Below are 16,599 nucleotides of genomic sequence, written 5' to 3'. Positions count from 1 at the left end.
AAAAAAAAAAACTGTGATAGTATGATAAATATGTCACACATAAGCAAAATGAAAGCAGAAAAAGCAACAATGATAAATGTTCCCCTATATGTTTATATTATTATTAACAACTGTCTGACTCCTAGGGAAGCAAGAGGGCTCTCCAGGATGGTCCTGCACATATCTGAGGCTTCGTCCTCAGTGAGAGCAGGAACAAGACCTTAGATCATGTTCAGTCAGAGTAAGGATGCTTTCACATTACGTTTCCGAGATCTGGCTGCTGGTAAATATCAAAACAAGGCGCTCCTGTATCCCAGCCGGACTGGTGCCGAACCGGTTTTAAGTCAGGTCACAAAACCGGATAGGGGCAAAAATTAACCGACCGGAGTCACTATATGACTCCAGTTGGCACATTTAAGTCAATGAGATTCGGCACCAGTGCAGGCTGGGTTACTGGAGTGCCCGGTTTTGATATTTCCCAGTCAGATCTGGCAGCCGGATCTTGGAAAACGTAATGTGAATGCAGCCTAAGCCATGTGTAGAAGATAAGAACTAGTGAGTACTGAAGTGAAGTGTGTATTAGTCTGTGAGTATTTGTATATGTCAGTTTGTGCATATATGAAATTGTGATTGTGTGTGTGTATGCCACTGGCCTGAACTCTGTGAGACCACCCATAAACCTTAGATCCAAGCCAGGAACAGACAACGTAAAGAGGTAGATGGGAAGAACCCTTTAGGGGGAAATATTAGGAACATGAACACTTGAGAGCAGGGTGTTGGGTGCTGCAGAAATTTGATCTTTAGAGAGGGGCCTGAGTAGGACAGATCTTGGACCCTTGAGAAGAAGACGACTCCGTGAGGACTGAGGAAAGAGGTAGAAGCCCTGTGGAATAGGGTATGGGCTAAGAGAGAGAAAGCCACTAGGAATTCAGTGTAAATGGACAGTTGAGGCTTGTGTGAAGCTACAGTGCCACCTTGTGTGCATTGAATCCATTAAGATTCTGTGTCAAATCTAAATGTTTTAACCATACACACATTATTTTGAGTATTGAAGTGTATAAAACAATTAAATAGTCACTATCATTTTAAGCAACCGCCCTCCGATAAGCCTATGTAATTTGTGACGTTTGTAAGTCACTTCATCTACCAAACCTTACCCCAGAGAAAAGCTCTAAAGTCTTGGTGCCACTCATCTCTAGTAACAGATGGAACACAAGTTGGGGCAGGGCTTAGCTTGTGCTATGCAGGGAAGAAAGAAAGAAAGCCTGAGCTGTGTCCATACAATCCATGAGTCTGTATGCCTTTTCTGGATGTAACCTTAAAAAGTAAAAAGTAAATGTGGTATTGTCATAAGCGTACTGACCCACATAATGAAGGTAATATGTTTAATGAATGAGGAAATATTTAATTTTTTTTTTCCTTTAAGAAAGTTAATCAATACATTCTATGTAAAAAAAAAAAAAAAAACTTAGCTATAACCAAGGCCTAGCTACAACACTTCTTCACCCTCCTGTGGCATGCTGGTAGCCTAAAAGCAGCAAAGAGGAGAGTTTTCACAGACTTTACAGCTCTCTACCTAACTCCTGTTCCCAGCTCTCCCATCCCTATGTACTCACCACCACTGCTTCTACAGGAAGCAAGCCAGGCTAAGACTACCGCTCGGGTCCTCTGGAGGTGCATGATGGACCACACTGTGCTGTGTGAGCTACTGAACCTGGCTGCCCACTACTTGAAGAAAGGTAGAGGAAGGATTTTGAATATCTTGCCTTATTGCATATTAGTCTGCCAACTGCATCTAAACATGGACACAATGTACATTACCCTGGTGGGACTTGACTGTCACTGCCTTTGTTGACATTGCTCCATATGTATGGCCTGTATGCCCTTACTTTACATTGGCAAATTTATATAGAAACCAACCCCCGGACCAAGTGTAGGGGACATGCTTGTATTTTTTTTTTCGGTTTTCTTTGTTTCTATATATATAGTAGTATGAAATTTTACCTTTAATCCATATAATGAATTACAAATATAAAGCAAAAATGCAAACAATAAATGCTTTACAGACCAAATTACATTATTTATTACAAAATATTGCTAGAGTACAAGTATTCGCACACTCAACATAAAGGTACAACATAATTGAATGCATCTATAGGAAATAACAAGTTAGAAAATATTTAAATTTCAAATATAAATTTTGATGATAATGTGAAAAAACATGTTGACTAAAAAGTTTGAAAATATTATGGAAAGGATATATTCCAAGCCTCTGCAATGGATAATTTACTATATCAAAATGATCTTCAGCATGAAGTGCAGTTTTTTTTAGTGGCTCATTCTGCTGGTGTTTTTCTTAGGAAATGTCCACTATACCTGTAGGTTTAGATATAAGATAACATGCTGGCTTCCTGTGGCTGCCACTGGAAAGGGCTAAGGAGTTTGCTGCATACTGTTCACATTCAAGATATGGCATGGACTTTAATGCCATATCCAATCCAATAACAATCTACAATAATTACATGGAATGTTAACTCTGGTCACATGTGCCAGAATAAATCCATGCAGAGTTTTGTAAAAATCGTGAAAAAAAGATTTAAAATAATAAGTAGCGTCCTATTTGTTTCCATGAATTCTACACAAAAGGACTGGCGAATTTTCTCCATTTGTACTAACCCCATTGAATAAGTTAATTCCCATGTTGATCTATTAATGTCAGACTCTACATGACAGCAAAAATCTGAGTGTCAACCTAACATTTCTGCTATTGGTCCTGTAGTAACTGCCTGTTGAATTTGTCTTTTAAATATATAGTTATATTTTAAACTCCACAAAGGCCACCACACAACACCTGCTCTATCCCAGCATGTAAATAGCAATGTCCCTAACAGCCTTACAAGTAAATCAGTAATTAATGTAAACACTTTCCTCAAAATAGTCATAAATATACAACCTGAATAGCAATAACCAATATACTGGAAAGGCAAGTCTGAGGACAGCAGATTGAAGTTAATCCAGGCAGGTGCCCCCCTAGACCCATGGGTCTAGGGGGGCACCTGCCTGGATTAACTTCCATCTGCTGGAAGCTCCGAAACAGCATGGAACAATTGTTGCACATACACATCTATTTCTTTAAGATCACTTGAATAATTCAGCTCCACATACCAATGTCGCCTAGAATTGAGCATACACTACATTTCCCTTAATCCTATATGTTTTAAGCTAGGTTCACATTACGAAATCTCTGTCCGGAAATTTCCTCATGGACAGCAATGTTTTCCATACGGTATTTCACTGAAAGAATGACTGAGATCATTCTTTCGTCAGAGGAATTTCATCAGCGGAGCTACTGAAAGTCTATAGAATAATTTCTAAGATTAGTCATTTCTAAGGGGAATTAAGAAATGTAAACACAGCTTTATATAGAACCTGAGGAGGTGGTTGGGCCCAACCGATTTGGTGACTATGGCCAACTTGGGGCAATTTCAGTAAGAATCAACTTTGCAACCAAACATGCAAAGCCTGTGCAGTCTGATCCTGCAGTCATACTGTCTTCCATCTTCATCTACTTCTTGGCCTTAAAATCAAACCATACAGGATTTTTTTTAAACCATATAGAAACAAGAGACTACATGTTAGCTATATACACAAACAGTATTTTTAAAGAAAACCGGTCACATAAAAAATGCCGCCAAATCTACAGGCATCATGTTATAGAGCAGAAGAAGCTAAGAATATTGACATATAGGCCGGCATTTATCATTGCAGTATAAGTGAAGTATTTTTCTACACCTTTTTTTTTTGTGTGCTGGTAATGTGTAGGAGCACCAAATGTATTATATGGTCGCAGAGCATTTGATACATTTTGTGCAGGTCACATTTTCTGAAATTTCTCTCTTCACATACACCAAAAAGCTAAGCTAAGTCTGGGCTGGTGTAGTTTAAGAGACTTTTCAGTGGCGTTGCGCCTTTTTGCGTCTTTTTACAAAAAGGCGCAGTTCATAAAACCCTTCTATGCCATGTGTATTGCCAAAATCAGTGGATTGCAACTCAAAATCAGCAGAAATGTGTAAACCAAAAGGCACAAATAAAGGCGCAACTAAACCCTGCTTGCGCCTTTTTTGCGCCTTTTGTAGACACAAAAAACTGTCTAAAGACAATGATAAATGTCGGCCATAACCTTCAGGAAAAAATTCCAGAATAACTTGTCATTTATTCATGAAAATCTCTGCTCACGTAGTCACTATCTCTATATGGCCATTTATACAAGTAGATCAGAATGAGCAGGGATTTCCATGAATAAGTGACAAGTTATCCTGGAACTTTTCCCACCAAACTATATATCGATCTGTTCAGCTCCTCCTGCTCTGCGGTATAACATGTTGCCTGCAGAATAGACTGCATCTTCAATGTGACAGGTTCCCTTTTTTCAACAATTTTTAGGTTTGCTTTTTTAATTTCTGAAATTTATTAGAAAAATATAGCCTCATAGATGATCTGTTTGATGAGAAAGCATATTTTTACTTGGTTCTGCATGATCTAAGCATTTTTCTAATTCAACAGATTCTGTATGACTTCTTTGACGAAATACCTGAGAGATTTTACGGAAACTTGAAGTCTCAGAAGCAGCCCCTTCAAAGAGTTTGGCCATGAATCCCACCCCAGCTGTTCTAATGAAGTTGCCACCAGCAAAAACATATAAGATAGGGTTTGCACTGCTACTAAAAAATGCAAAGGCTGTAACATTAGGTCTGGCTGTTAAAGCTGCCTTTGTGAGCATTTTCGATGAGAATATTTCTCCAGACACCTGTAACATATTGACTACCTGGTATGGAAGCCAGAAGAGGGCAAAGGTTACTATAATCATGATGACCAATCGGTTTGCCTTTTTTTTTGTTTGAAACTTTGCAGTACGTAACCTCAGTCCAATGTAGACATAGCAGTTCACAATGATTGTGAAAGGTATAACAAATCCTGTCAAAGTCTCGAAAATATATTGAAAAACCATATGTTCTGCATTGGTATGAATAGGTACACATTGTAAGCTACCCTTGTAGGTTATTACAGCACGGTAAAAGAACATTGTAATAGCTAACAGAGATGCTGAGATCCATATTAATGCAACTATGCCTCTGACCACCCGCTTTGTTCGCATTTTCTGAGACACAAAGGGTCGAGCCACAGCTAGAAAGCGATCCATACTCATGAACATGATCAAGAATATACTGGTATACATGCTTAAACAGCTAATGTAATGGCACATTTTACAAATATGTTTCCCAAATCTCCAGCTACCAGTGGAAAGAAGATGGAGGAAAAATGGGGCTGTGAGGATGACGATGATGTCTGCCACGGCTAGATGTAAAATGAGGAGACTAGTCACTGTGCGTTTCTTCATTTGTGTCAAGATTGTCCAGATGACGAAGGCATTTCCTGGTAATCCAATCATAAAGGCAATTGAGAGAATGGCAATGCCAACTCTGGCGGATACTCCAGCAGATAAAACTGGGATCTTAGTGGAATTTGTAAAAGTAGAATTTATTATGGACATTGTTGTCAGGTCAAGTGTTGTACTCTGTTTAGGAAAAAGAAAAGCATCAGAAAAATGTATCCAAAAGCAAAATACAATCATGTTAATACAGTATTTAGAAAATGGTCAATGTCCACAGTAATACACTAATTGACAAAATGATAGAAATGTTGGATTGTTGTAAAGTTCATCATGCAGTTATGCCTCAGGCAGATTTGTAAAGCATGGTCTGATAAGACAGTGTGGTCTGATAAGACACTGGGGATGGAAATTTATCATCCCTGCATCTGGGGCAAACTTTAAATAGTTGCAAAAAATTTGTGACATTTTGTGACTATTTGACACTTGAGCTCTGAGTTTGCAATTGTCCTGATCTACTCCGATGTCCAATAGCAGCTGGGACCCAACTGATATGAAGCCCACTCAGTTTCTGAGCTCAGCTTATACAGCTGTAGCAGAACTAGGGCGTACATGTACGCCCCGATATCCCAAAAGGATTCAAATGCTCTCAGAGGCCACTTTTGGGAAGTGTACTTTTAAGTGAGAATTAGTTGACTGCTAGACATTTCTAATGCACATGAAGACATTTTGTCCAGTTGACGGACATTGAGAGGGGGAGCATCATTAAACAGAGAGAAGTATGATGGTTGTTTCCACAAATTGATGAGCATCTAGGCTGTTCTGACCAAGCTGTTTGCAGTGTTGGGAGCATTAACTATGTGAGGGCATGCACACATGGCTAACAAAATTTAGATGTCCTAGACAAACCACTAGTAGGGAAAATTATTTGATCCACCAAAGAAGCTACCTCAGTTTCCTTTTCCACCATCCAGACACAGGTGACACCTTCACTACACACCTTTGTCTATGCCTAGCCTATTTCTAGGTGCTTAACAGAAGAAAATATGGTATCACTGCCATTGACAGCCAACCCCCATGGCTTTTTTTCAGCATTAGTCATGTGAAAGAGAAACCTGGGCTCCTACAGACTGGAACCGTATCATCTTTAGTGACAATTCCAGGTAAAAAGTCAGGTTTGAGTATAAAGGCCTCATGGTAAATGCTTCAACCCTGCCCTGTCTGTGGAACGAGCCACATTGCCTGAACTGTTAGTGCGATGATTTGTGGACCCATGGCATAGGGTAGTTGTTCACCCCTAGTAGTAATATATGCATGTGGCCACATGTGTTACCTTTCATGGCAGGGCTTCCAACTGGCATTTTAATAAGGTTAATGTCCACTCACACCCAGAAAGAGTTTATGGAACTAGCTGGGATGCAAGCTTCGGCAACATACACATCTATCACACATACACCCATCATACATACATCAAGCATACATACACACATCTATCATACATACCCACTTATCATACATACACCCATCTCTCATACATACACATCTATCATATATATACCCATCATACATATACACATCTAGCATACACACATCTATAACATACACACACATCTATAATACATATACACCTATCATACATACACCCGTCTATCACGCATACACACATACACATCTATCATACACATACACCAATCTATAATACTTATACACCTATCATACATACATACATACATACAACTATCATACACATAAACATCTATCAACATACAATCATCTATCATACATACACCCATCTATCATACATATATAAATTCTATGATACACCCATCTATCATGCATATGCACCTATCATGCATACACCCATCTATCATAATCATCTAGCATACACATGTATCATACATACACCCATCTATCATAGATATATACATCTATTATACATACATACATCTATCATACATACATCTATTGTACATACATACATTTATCATACATACATACTTCTATTATGCATACATACAGTAACCCCCGACATGCGATGGCCCCGACATATGATCAAATCGACATACGATGGCCTCTCAGAGGCCATCGCATGTCGATGTCAGCATCGACATTCGATGCTTTTATATGTCAGCCATCGCATTAACTGCTATCCGACAGCGCAAAATGCTTAAGCTGCTCTTGGATAGCAGTTTAAGCAGCCCGGACAGGTTCACTAACCTATCTCTACTGCTCCATGTCCTCTTCGCAATCCTCCGGCGTCTTCTGCATCTTCTCCGGGGTCCGTGCCTCGCTTTCCGGCGTCGTTATTACGTCACTGCGCACGCCGTCCCGGCGCACAATGTAATGACGTCCCCAGAAAGCGAGGCCCGGACACCGGAGAAGATGCGGAAGATGCCGGATGATCCAGAAGAAGACACCGGAGCAGCGGGACAGCATCAGGAGCCCCTGGGAGACCATCAGGAGCGGTGAGAACGCGGTCCGGAGCGGCGGGGATAAGTGAGTATAAATGTACTTTTACTATTGCACGAATCCCTCAACATACGATGGATTTGACAAACGATGGGTCGTTTGGAACGAATTACCATCGTATGTTGAGGGACCACTGTATATCTATCATACATACATCTTTCATAGATACATACATACATAGTTACGCTACTGCATACAGGTGTTGCATGGAACTTTACAGCACATTTGTCCAAAGATGTTGTAGCTGGATCTGCACTATGAGTGTGCAGGCCTAGCTACAACATCGCTGGACAAATGTGCTGTAAAGTTCCATGCAGCACCTGCATGCAGTGGCGTAAGTATGTAAATAGGTATGAATGATAGATGTATGTATGTATAATAGAAGTATTTATGTATGTATGATAAATGTATGTATGTATAATGTATGTATGTATGATAGATGTATGTATAATAGATGTATGTATCTATGATAGATGGGTGTATGTATGATACATGTGTATATGTAGGATAGATGTGTATGATGGACGGGTGTATGTATGATAGGTGTGTATGCATGATAGATGGGTAGATCATAGAATTATGTATGTATGATAGATGGGTTTATATATGACAGATGGGTGTATGTATGATAGATGATTGTATGTTGATAGATGTTTATGTGTATGATAAATGTATGTATGATAGGTGCGTATGTATTATAGATTGGTGTATGTGCATGATAGATGTGTATGTGTGTATGTATGTTAGATGGGTGTATGTATGATAAGTGTATATGTATTATAGATGTATGATAGATGTATGTATGCTAGATGTGTATATGTATGATGGGTATATATATATATATATATATATATATATGATAGATGTGTATGTATGAGAGATGGGTGTATTTATGATAGGTGTGTATGTATGATACATGTGTGTATGTATGCTTGATGTATGTATGATGGGTGTATGTGTGATAGATGTGTATGATAAATAGGTGTATGTATGATAGGTGCGTATGTATGATAGATGTGTGTATGTATGATAGACGGGTACATGTATGATAGATGGTTGTATGATAGATGCGTGTATGTATAATAGATGGGTGTATATGTATGATAGATGTGTGTATGTATGATAGATGGGTACATGTATGATAGATGGTTGTATGATAGATGTGTGTATGTATAATAGATGGGTGTATATGTATGATAGATGTGTGTATGTATGATAGATGGGTACATGTATGATAGATGGTTGTATGATAGATGTGTGTATGTATAATAGATGGGTGTATGTATGATCAATTAGTGAATGATAGGTGTATGTATGATAGGTATGTATGTATGATAGAAGTATGTATGATAGATGAGTATATGTATGATAGAAGTGTGTATGATAGACCAGTCACATACACATCTATCATACATACATAAGAATACTGTACATCAATGCAGAGGGGAGGGGGGCCAGGGGGTGTCTGGGGAAGGGGGACAGAGGAGCCTGGAGAGGACTTTGGGGTCTAGGGAGGAGGCCAAGGAGCCTGGAGAAGGCATAGTGATCTGAGAGGGGGGCAGAGGAGCCTGGAGAGGACTTAGGGGTTCAGGAAGGGGGGCAGTGGAGTGTGTAGGAGGACATAGTGGTGTGGGGATGGGGGCAAAGGAGCCTGGAGAGGACTTAGGGGCATCGAGCGGCGAGCCGAGGAGCATGTCGGTGGACTTAGGAGTCTGGGGGGGGGGGCAGAGGAGCCTGGAGGAGGAAGACAGAAGGGTCAGAAGGAAGACAATGCAGGGGTGGAATTCAGCTGAACTGAGAAGAAACAGTGTGTGACAGAATTATTATTATGAGCACAGCGTATGGCAGGGTTATATTTAGAGGGTAAAGCATATGGCAGTATTATATTCAGGGATACAGTGTGTGGCAGTATTATATTCAGAGGGTACAGTGTCTTGCAGGGTTATAATGATTATTGTCTTCATATAGAGGATGAGGATCTGTGGACAAAGTGATGAACCAATGATGTCCGGAGATCATACTCTGCAGAGCAAGACATTACTGGAAGAAGTCACGGTGTCTGGGCCAGATTAAGAAGAAAAGGAAAGACAACAGAGAAGATGTATTCTGTGAGTCATATCATTGTAGTCTGTCTGTTTCCCATCACTGCTGTAGTCACTTTTAAATTCTTCAGGGATTATGGGTGAGAAAAGAAGCCCAATCTATGGCTCTCCAGCTGTTGCAAAACTACAACTTCCATAATGCCAGAGGCTCTCCAGACATGATGGAAGTTGTAGCTTAACAACAGCTAGAGAGCTACTTGAACCAAGTTGATCAGTGGGGGTCCCAGCAGTTTGACCCCCACCTAAAAAAACAGCTGCTTATTCTAAAATGCCTGGACCTATTTTTGGTCCCAGTCTGGCCCTGCCTGTAATTTACTGATATCATTGTGTATTCTTCTGACTGTGTCACATCTGTGCTGTAGTCACTGATATTTTTGTATGGCCAAGCCCGGGAAAGGGAGTTAACCGGGATTATTTGGGGAAGTAGCTCATTTGGGGAAGGGGGGGGGGGGGGGGTAAGGGGGTCCAGGGCAATTTTTTGAACTGGGGCCCTGTGGTTTTTAGCTATGCCACTGCCTATATGTCTTCATACCCAACCATAAATCATGTTGTATCCAGGCTAAAGGTGGCCCAATGCGGTACTAGACCCTTCTTTCAGTCGTGCAGTTTTCCCCAATAAACTTATAATTTTGCTCTACTATTGTAATTGTACATATATCATCATTACAATCACACACATAAAGTTTAATTCAATTCCAAGAGCCTCTTCCTGGTGCATGTTTTGTCATAAGTGTAGTTTGCGATTTGGAAGAAATTAGGTACAATAAAAGAATATCTATTATTATCTTTTAATAAGTAAAATAAATGTGTTTTTACTCTGATAAAGTAATTATACGCTCTGATCATCGGATAACAAATTTTACATACTAGAAAATATTTCTCACACACTAGAAAATATAAGATAAGATGTCATGTTTAACATACTAGATTTTTTAAAATAAATTCTATAAAGTAGCCTATATTATAGACTAGAAAATATTGCCTTTTAATTACTAGAAATGGTCATTACATACTTTAAAATATAATATAACATACTAGAAAATATATTTTCCTCAGAAATTTGACATACTATGATACCATACTGCATGGTCAGGTGTTCTATTATTTTATACATATTATTAAGTTTATTACTTACTGCCTCGGTCATGGTGCTGCAGAGTAGATCAAATTATATTTCTTGTAAATTCCAGTATATTAGTCCATTTGCAAATCTGCCATGTTATGCTTGGACTGAAGGTTTAGAAAAGAAAAGGATGTTACAAAGAAACCTATGTAAGATTGCAGGCAGGTTTCCTGTTGTCACAACACTTTTGTGTAAAGGTTGATTGCAAAATGAGATGTTAGTGGATTAGGCAACATGACAACACTACATTACTGGGCACCAGTGTAAAAGAAAGATATAGTGGAGCTGGAGAGGGTTCATAGAGGGACAACCAGAGTAATAAGGGGAATGGGAGGACTACAGTACCCAGAAAGATTATCAGAATTAGGGTTATTTAGTTTAGAAAAAAGAAGGCTTAAGGACGACCTAATCTCTCCCATGATCTATTTATACCCCAGAACTGTATCTATAACAAGGAAGTACCCTCTAATTCTAGAGGAAACAGGGTTTCTACACCAGCACAGATTTTTTTTTTTTTACTGTAAGAGTAGTGAGACTTAGTAAAAGATTTCGAAAGGGGCCTGGTACATTTCTTGAGAGCAAAAATCCCTGCTTGTCTTCAGTGTACAGATCCCTGCTTGTCCTCAGTGTACAGAGCCCTGCTTGTCTTCAATGAACAGAGCCCTGATTATCCTCAATGCACAGAGCCCTGCTTGTCCTCAGTGTACGGAGCCCTGATTATCCTCAATGCCCAGAGCCCTGCTTGTCCTCAGTGTACAGAGCCCTGCTTGTCCTCAGTGTACGGAGCCCTGATTATCCTCAATGCACAGAGCCCTGCTTGTCCTCAGTGTACAGAGCCATGCTTGTCTTCAATGCACAGAGCCCTGCTTGTCCTCACTGCACAGAGCCCTGCTTGTCCTCAATGCACAGAGCCCTGATTGTCCTCAGTGTAGGGAGCCCTGCTTGTCTTCAGTGCACAGAGCCCTGCTTGTCCTCACTGCACAGAGCCCTTCTTATCCTCAATGCACAGAGCCCTGCTTGTCCACAGTGTACAGAGCCCTGCATTCTTCAAGGCACAGAGCCCTGCATGTACTCAGTGTAAAGAGACCTGATTGTCCTCACTTCACAGAGCCCTGCTTGTGAACAGTGCACAGAGCCCTGCTTTTCCTCACTGCACAGGGCCCTGCTTGTGCACAGTGTACAGAGCCCTGCTTTCTTCAATGCACAGAGCCCTGCATTTCCTCACTGTAAAGAACCCTGATTATCCTCACTACACAGAGCCCTGCTTGTCCTCAGTATACAGAGGCCTGCTTGTCTTCAATGCACAGAGCCCTGATTATCCTCAATGCACAGAGCCCTGCTTGTCCTCAGTGTACAGAGCCCTGCTTGTCCTCAGTGTACGGAGCCTTAATTATCCTCAATGCACAGAGCCCTGCTTGTCCTCAGTGTACAGAGCCATGCTTGTCTTCAATGAACAGAGCCCAGCTTGTCCTCAGTGTACCGAGCCCTGCTTGTCCTCAATGCACAGAGCCCTGATTGTCCTCAGTGTAGGGAGCCCTGTTTGTCTTCAGTGTACAGAGCCCTGCTTTTCCTCACTGCACAGAGCCCTGCTTATCCTCACTGTACTGAACCCTGCTTGTCAACAGTGTACAGAACCCTACTTGTCTTCAATGCACCGAGCCTTGCTTGTCCTCAGTGTACAAAGCCCTGCTTGTCCTCAGTGTACAGAGCCAATCTTGTCCTCAGTGTACAGATCCCTGCTTGTCCTCAGTGTACAGAGCCCTGCTTTTCTTCAATGCACAGAGCCCTGCTTGTCCTCAGTGTACAGAGCCCTGCTTGTCCTCAGTGTACAGAGCCCTGCTTGTCCTCAGTGTACAGATCCCTGCTTGACCTGAGTGTACAGAGCCCTGCTTGCCTTCAATGCACAGAGCTCTGCTTGTCCTCAGTGTACAGAGCCCTGCTTGTCCTCAGTGTACAGAGCCCTGCTTGTCCTCACTTTACAGAACCGTGCTTGTCCTCACTGCTTGCCCTCAATGCACAGAGCCCTGCTTGTCCTTAGTGTACAGAGCTCTGCTTGTCCTTACTGCACAGAGCCCTGCTTGTCCTCAGTGTACAGAGCCCTGCCTTTCCTCACTGCACAGAGCCCTGCTTTTCCTCACTGCACAGAACCCTGCTTGTCAACAGTGTAAAGAACCCTACTTGTCTTCAATGCACAGAGCCCTGCTTGTCCTCAGTGTACAGAGCCTTGATTGTCCTCACTGCACAGAGCCCTGCTTGTCCTCAGTGTACAGAGCCCTGCTTGTCTTCAATGCACAGAACCCTGTTTGTCCTCAGTGTACAGATCCCTGCTTGTCATCAGTATACAGAGCCCTGCTTGTCTTCAATGCACAGAGCCCTGCTTGTCCTCACTGCACAGAGCCCTGCTTGTCCTAAGTGTACAGAGCCCTGCTTGTCCTCAATGCACAGAGCCCTGCTTCTCCTCAGTGTACGGAACCCCGCTTGTCCTCATTGTACAGAGCCCTGCTTGTCCTCAATGCACAGAGCCCCGCTTGTTCTCAGTGTACAGAGCCCTGCTTGTCCTCAGTGTACAGAGCCCTGTTTGTCCTCAGTGCACAGAGTCTTGCTTAACCACCCACACTTCCTGCATTTGGGCTCCTTACAGGAACACACAGGCAATAGCTCCAGGGACAAAAATATACACATTTTTAACACCTGTATATTACAAATATACATTTAATGTTATTTTCTACATTGTATAAAATGCTTTTGTTGATGACAAGTACACTTTAACATTACACACTCACAAACACGCATTGATCACTATAACTTACATTTTGCATATATCTATTGGCAGCGTTCAATAGTTCTGCGAACTGAGAGGGAAAGCCCAAGTAGCCACCTCATCCAAGTCTGGAGGATCTGTGTCATCCCTAGTCTGTGAAGGTAAGCTAAACAAGAACCTTGTAGCTTCTCCTTGTACATGCACAGGCCTCAGGCTGGGACCAGTACTTTATGACTATCTAGCACATGTCTGTTCAGACCTGCATCCTGTGATAGGAAATTGTAGCTCAACGGTAGTGAGTAATACTGCTCTAAGCAATTCACCCACCAGGAGCAAATATGTAAATATCTTTCTTCAGTTGCAAGAAATCCCAGAAGGCTGTATAACATTATTGGAGTGTTGTCTTTATCTGTACCTCACCAATATCAGGGTCATTCTAAACCATCATCAGCCAAGATATAATAGCCAGGGTGTTCTCTGAGGAAACCTTTCCTATCACCTGTCACTCTCCATCACTGCAGCTGGCCCTGTGGGATCATGGGAGTTCCCTCTGTGGGGCTGTGAATTTTACAGACATTGAGTGGCAAGGTTGGGATGCTAGTCTGAATTAGTGCTCCTGTTCACCCACTTAGAGCTGCGCTATCATGCTCTGGTACACCAGAGAAGGATGCTAGCAGTCCATAGATGGTAACAAGTGACACAAGGCATCCCACTGTCTGGGACAGACAATGCACCTGGGACCCCGACTATACCCCACTATGGTAAATAGCTCACTTCAGACATCCTTGACTCTCGTCCTCCTACCTGACAGACTACCATGCTGCATTGTCCAGTGGGAAGTTACAAAGTGGATGGCTGACCTGTGTGATATTATCTCTGCTCTTCTTTCTGGAAAGTGGTAGCCATGTGTAAGTAAAAGACACCATTTCTCAAGGACATAACTTCTACTTTCTCCTACACTTTTAACTTCTTGAAACACTGGTTCTACCAAACACTAAGGAAAGTACACTTGTTTGTACTCCTCAAACGCCATCTAGTGGCCTATACAAATACTTTTTTCCACCTATATCCGTAGTATACTCTGTTGGATACTCCGCTGGACTTGAGGAGATTGTTGGACTTGAAGAGAACTGGCACTTGGCAGGGCTTTAAGTCTAAAAAGAAGTAGTGGTGGAACTCCAAATGTCCAGTTAATAGGTTTTATTCACCAAACAGTGTACAGATGAGCAGCGTTTCAAGTTTTTTGGCTTGAGAAAGAATCCATGGCTGACTTCTGAGGTCTGTTGTAATTATTATTAATAGTAGGGTATCCAGTCTTCTGTTTTGTGTATTTGTAGTTGAACTATTATAGAGGACACACTTGTTTCACAGTAGGATGGCTTATTGATTTATCATACTGACCAAGAAAAGTCAAATAAAATACCGTAACAAATACATATATGTATAAAGGGACATCAATATTAAACTGTATAGTGTTGCAGTAAGTGACGATGGTGGGGAGAATCAGTTATTGTCATTTCTTAGGGGAAGTGTGGTGTCTTGCCTTACTTGACAAGGGGTATTATTTGTGAGAGGTAGTGGTGATGATCAAAGGGAGACTCAAATACTTGTAATTGTTTAACCCCTTAAAGGGGTACTCCAGTGAAAAACTTTTTTTTTTTTTAATCAACTGGTGCCAGAAAGTTAAACAGATTTGTAAATTACTTCTATTAAAAAATCTTAATCCTTCCTGTACTTATTAGCTTAGCTGCTGAATACTACAGTGGAAATTATTTTCCGTTTGAAGCACAGAGCTGTCTGCTGACATCTCTGTCCATTTTAGGACAGCTCTGTGGTTCAAAAAGAAAAGAATTTCTGCTGTAGTATTCAGCAGCTAATAAGTACAGGAAGGATTAAGATTTTTTAATAGAAGTAATTTACAAATCTGCTTAACTTTCTTGCACCAGTTGATTAAATAAAATAAAAAGTTTTCACCGGAGTACCCCTTTAACCCCTTAAGAACGCAGGACGTAAATGTACGTCCTGGTGAGGTGGTACTTAACGCACCAGGACGTACATTTACGTCCTAAGCATAACCGCGGGCATCGGAGCGATGCCCGTGTCATGCGCGGCTGATCCCGGCTGCTGATCGCAGCCAGGGACCCGCCGGCAATGGCCGACGCCCGCGATCCCGCGGATGTCCGCCATTAACCCCTCAGATGCCGTGATCAATACCGATCACGGCATCTGCAGCATCGCGGTCACTTAACAGGATGATCGGATCGCCAGCAGCGCTGCCGCGGCGATCCGATCATCCTGCATAGCAGACGGAGGTCCCCTCACCTGGCTCTGCTGCCTTCCGGGAGTCTTCTACTCTGATCTGCCTTCCCGCAGACCAGAGCAGAAGATGACCGATAACCCTGATCAGTGCTGTGTCCTATATATAGCACTGAACAGGATTAGCAATCGAATGGTTGCTATAAATAGTCCCCTATGGTGTAAAAATAAAAGTAAAAAAAGTAAAAAAATAAAGTATTAATACAGATCCTGGCATCTGCGGCAGTTCGCCATTTAAATGAACGATCGGATCGCCCGCAGCGCTGCTGCGGGGATCCGATCGTTCATAACGCCGCACGGAGGTCCCCTCTCCTTCCTCCGTGTGGCTCCCGGCGTCTCCTGCTCTGGTCTGTGATCGAGCAGACCAGAGCAGGAGATGACCGATAATACTGATCTGTTCTATGTCCTATACATAGAACAGATCAGTATTAGCAATCATGGTATTGCTATGAATAGTCCC

At 41.7% G+C, this 16,599-nt stretch overlaps 1 protein-coding gene across 1 annotated transcript; it reads right to left on the bottom strand.

Annotated features, from left to right (window-relative positions):
* Nucleotides 1-3,932: 3,932 nt before the first annotated feature.
* LOC130308482 (leukotriene B4 receptor 1-like) lies at nt 3,933-11,203 on the bottom strand. The gene is made up of 2 exons (XM_056552249.1): nt 11,075-11,203; nt 3,933-5,554 (listed from the first exon to the last, which is right to left on the bottom strand). The coding sequence occupies exons 1-2, from the start codon at nt 11,084-11,086 to the stop codon at nt 4,466-4,468; spliced, it is 1,101 nt and encodes a 366-aa protein (XP_056408224.1). The 5' UTR covers nt 11,087-11,203; the 3' UTR covers nt 3,933-4,465.
* Between the last annotated feature and the right edge of the window lie 5,396 nt (nt 11,204-16,599).

This window comes from Hyla sarda, chromosome 1 (genome assembly GCF_029499605.1).
Source record: "Hyla sarda isolate aHylSar1 chromosome 1, aHylSar1.hap1, whole genome shotgun sequence".
Taxonomy (NCBI): Eukaryota; Metazoa; Chordata; class Amphibia; order Anura; family Hylidae; genus Hyla; species Hyla sarda.
The sequence above is the reverse complement of the archived record's forward strand: the minus strand, read 5'-3'. Positions and strand labels throughout refer to the sequence as shown.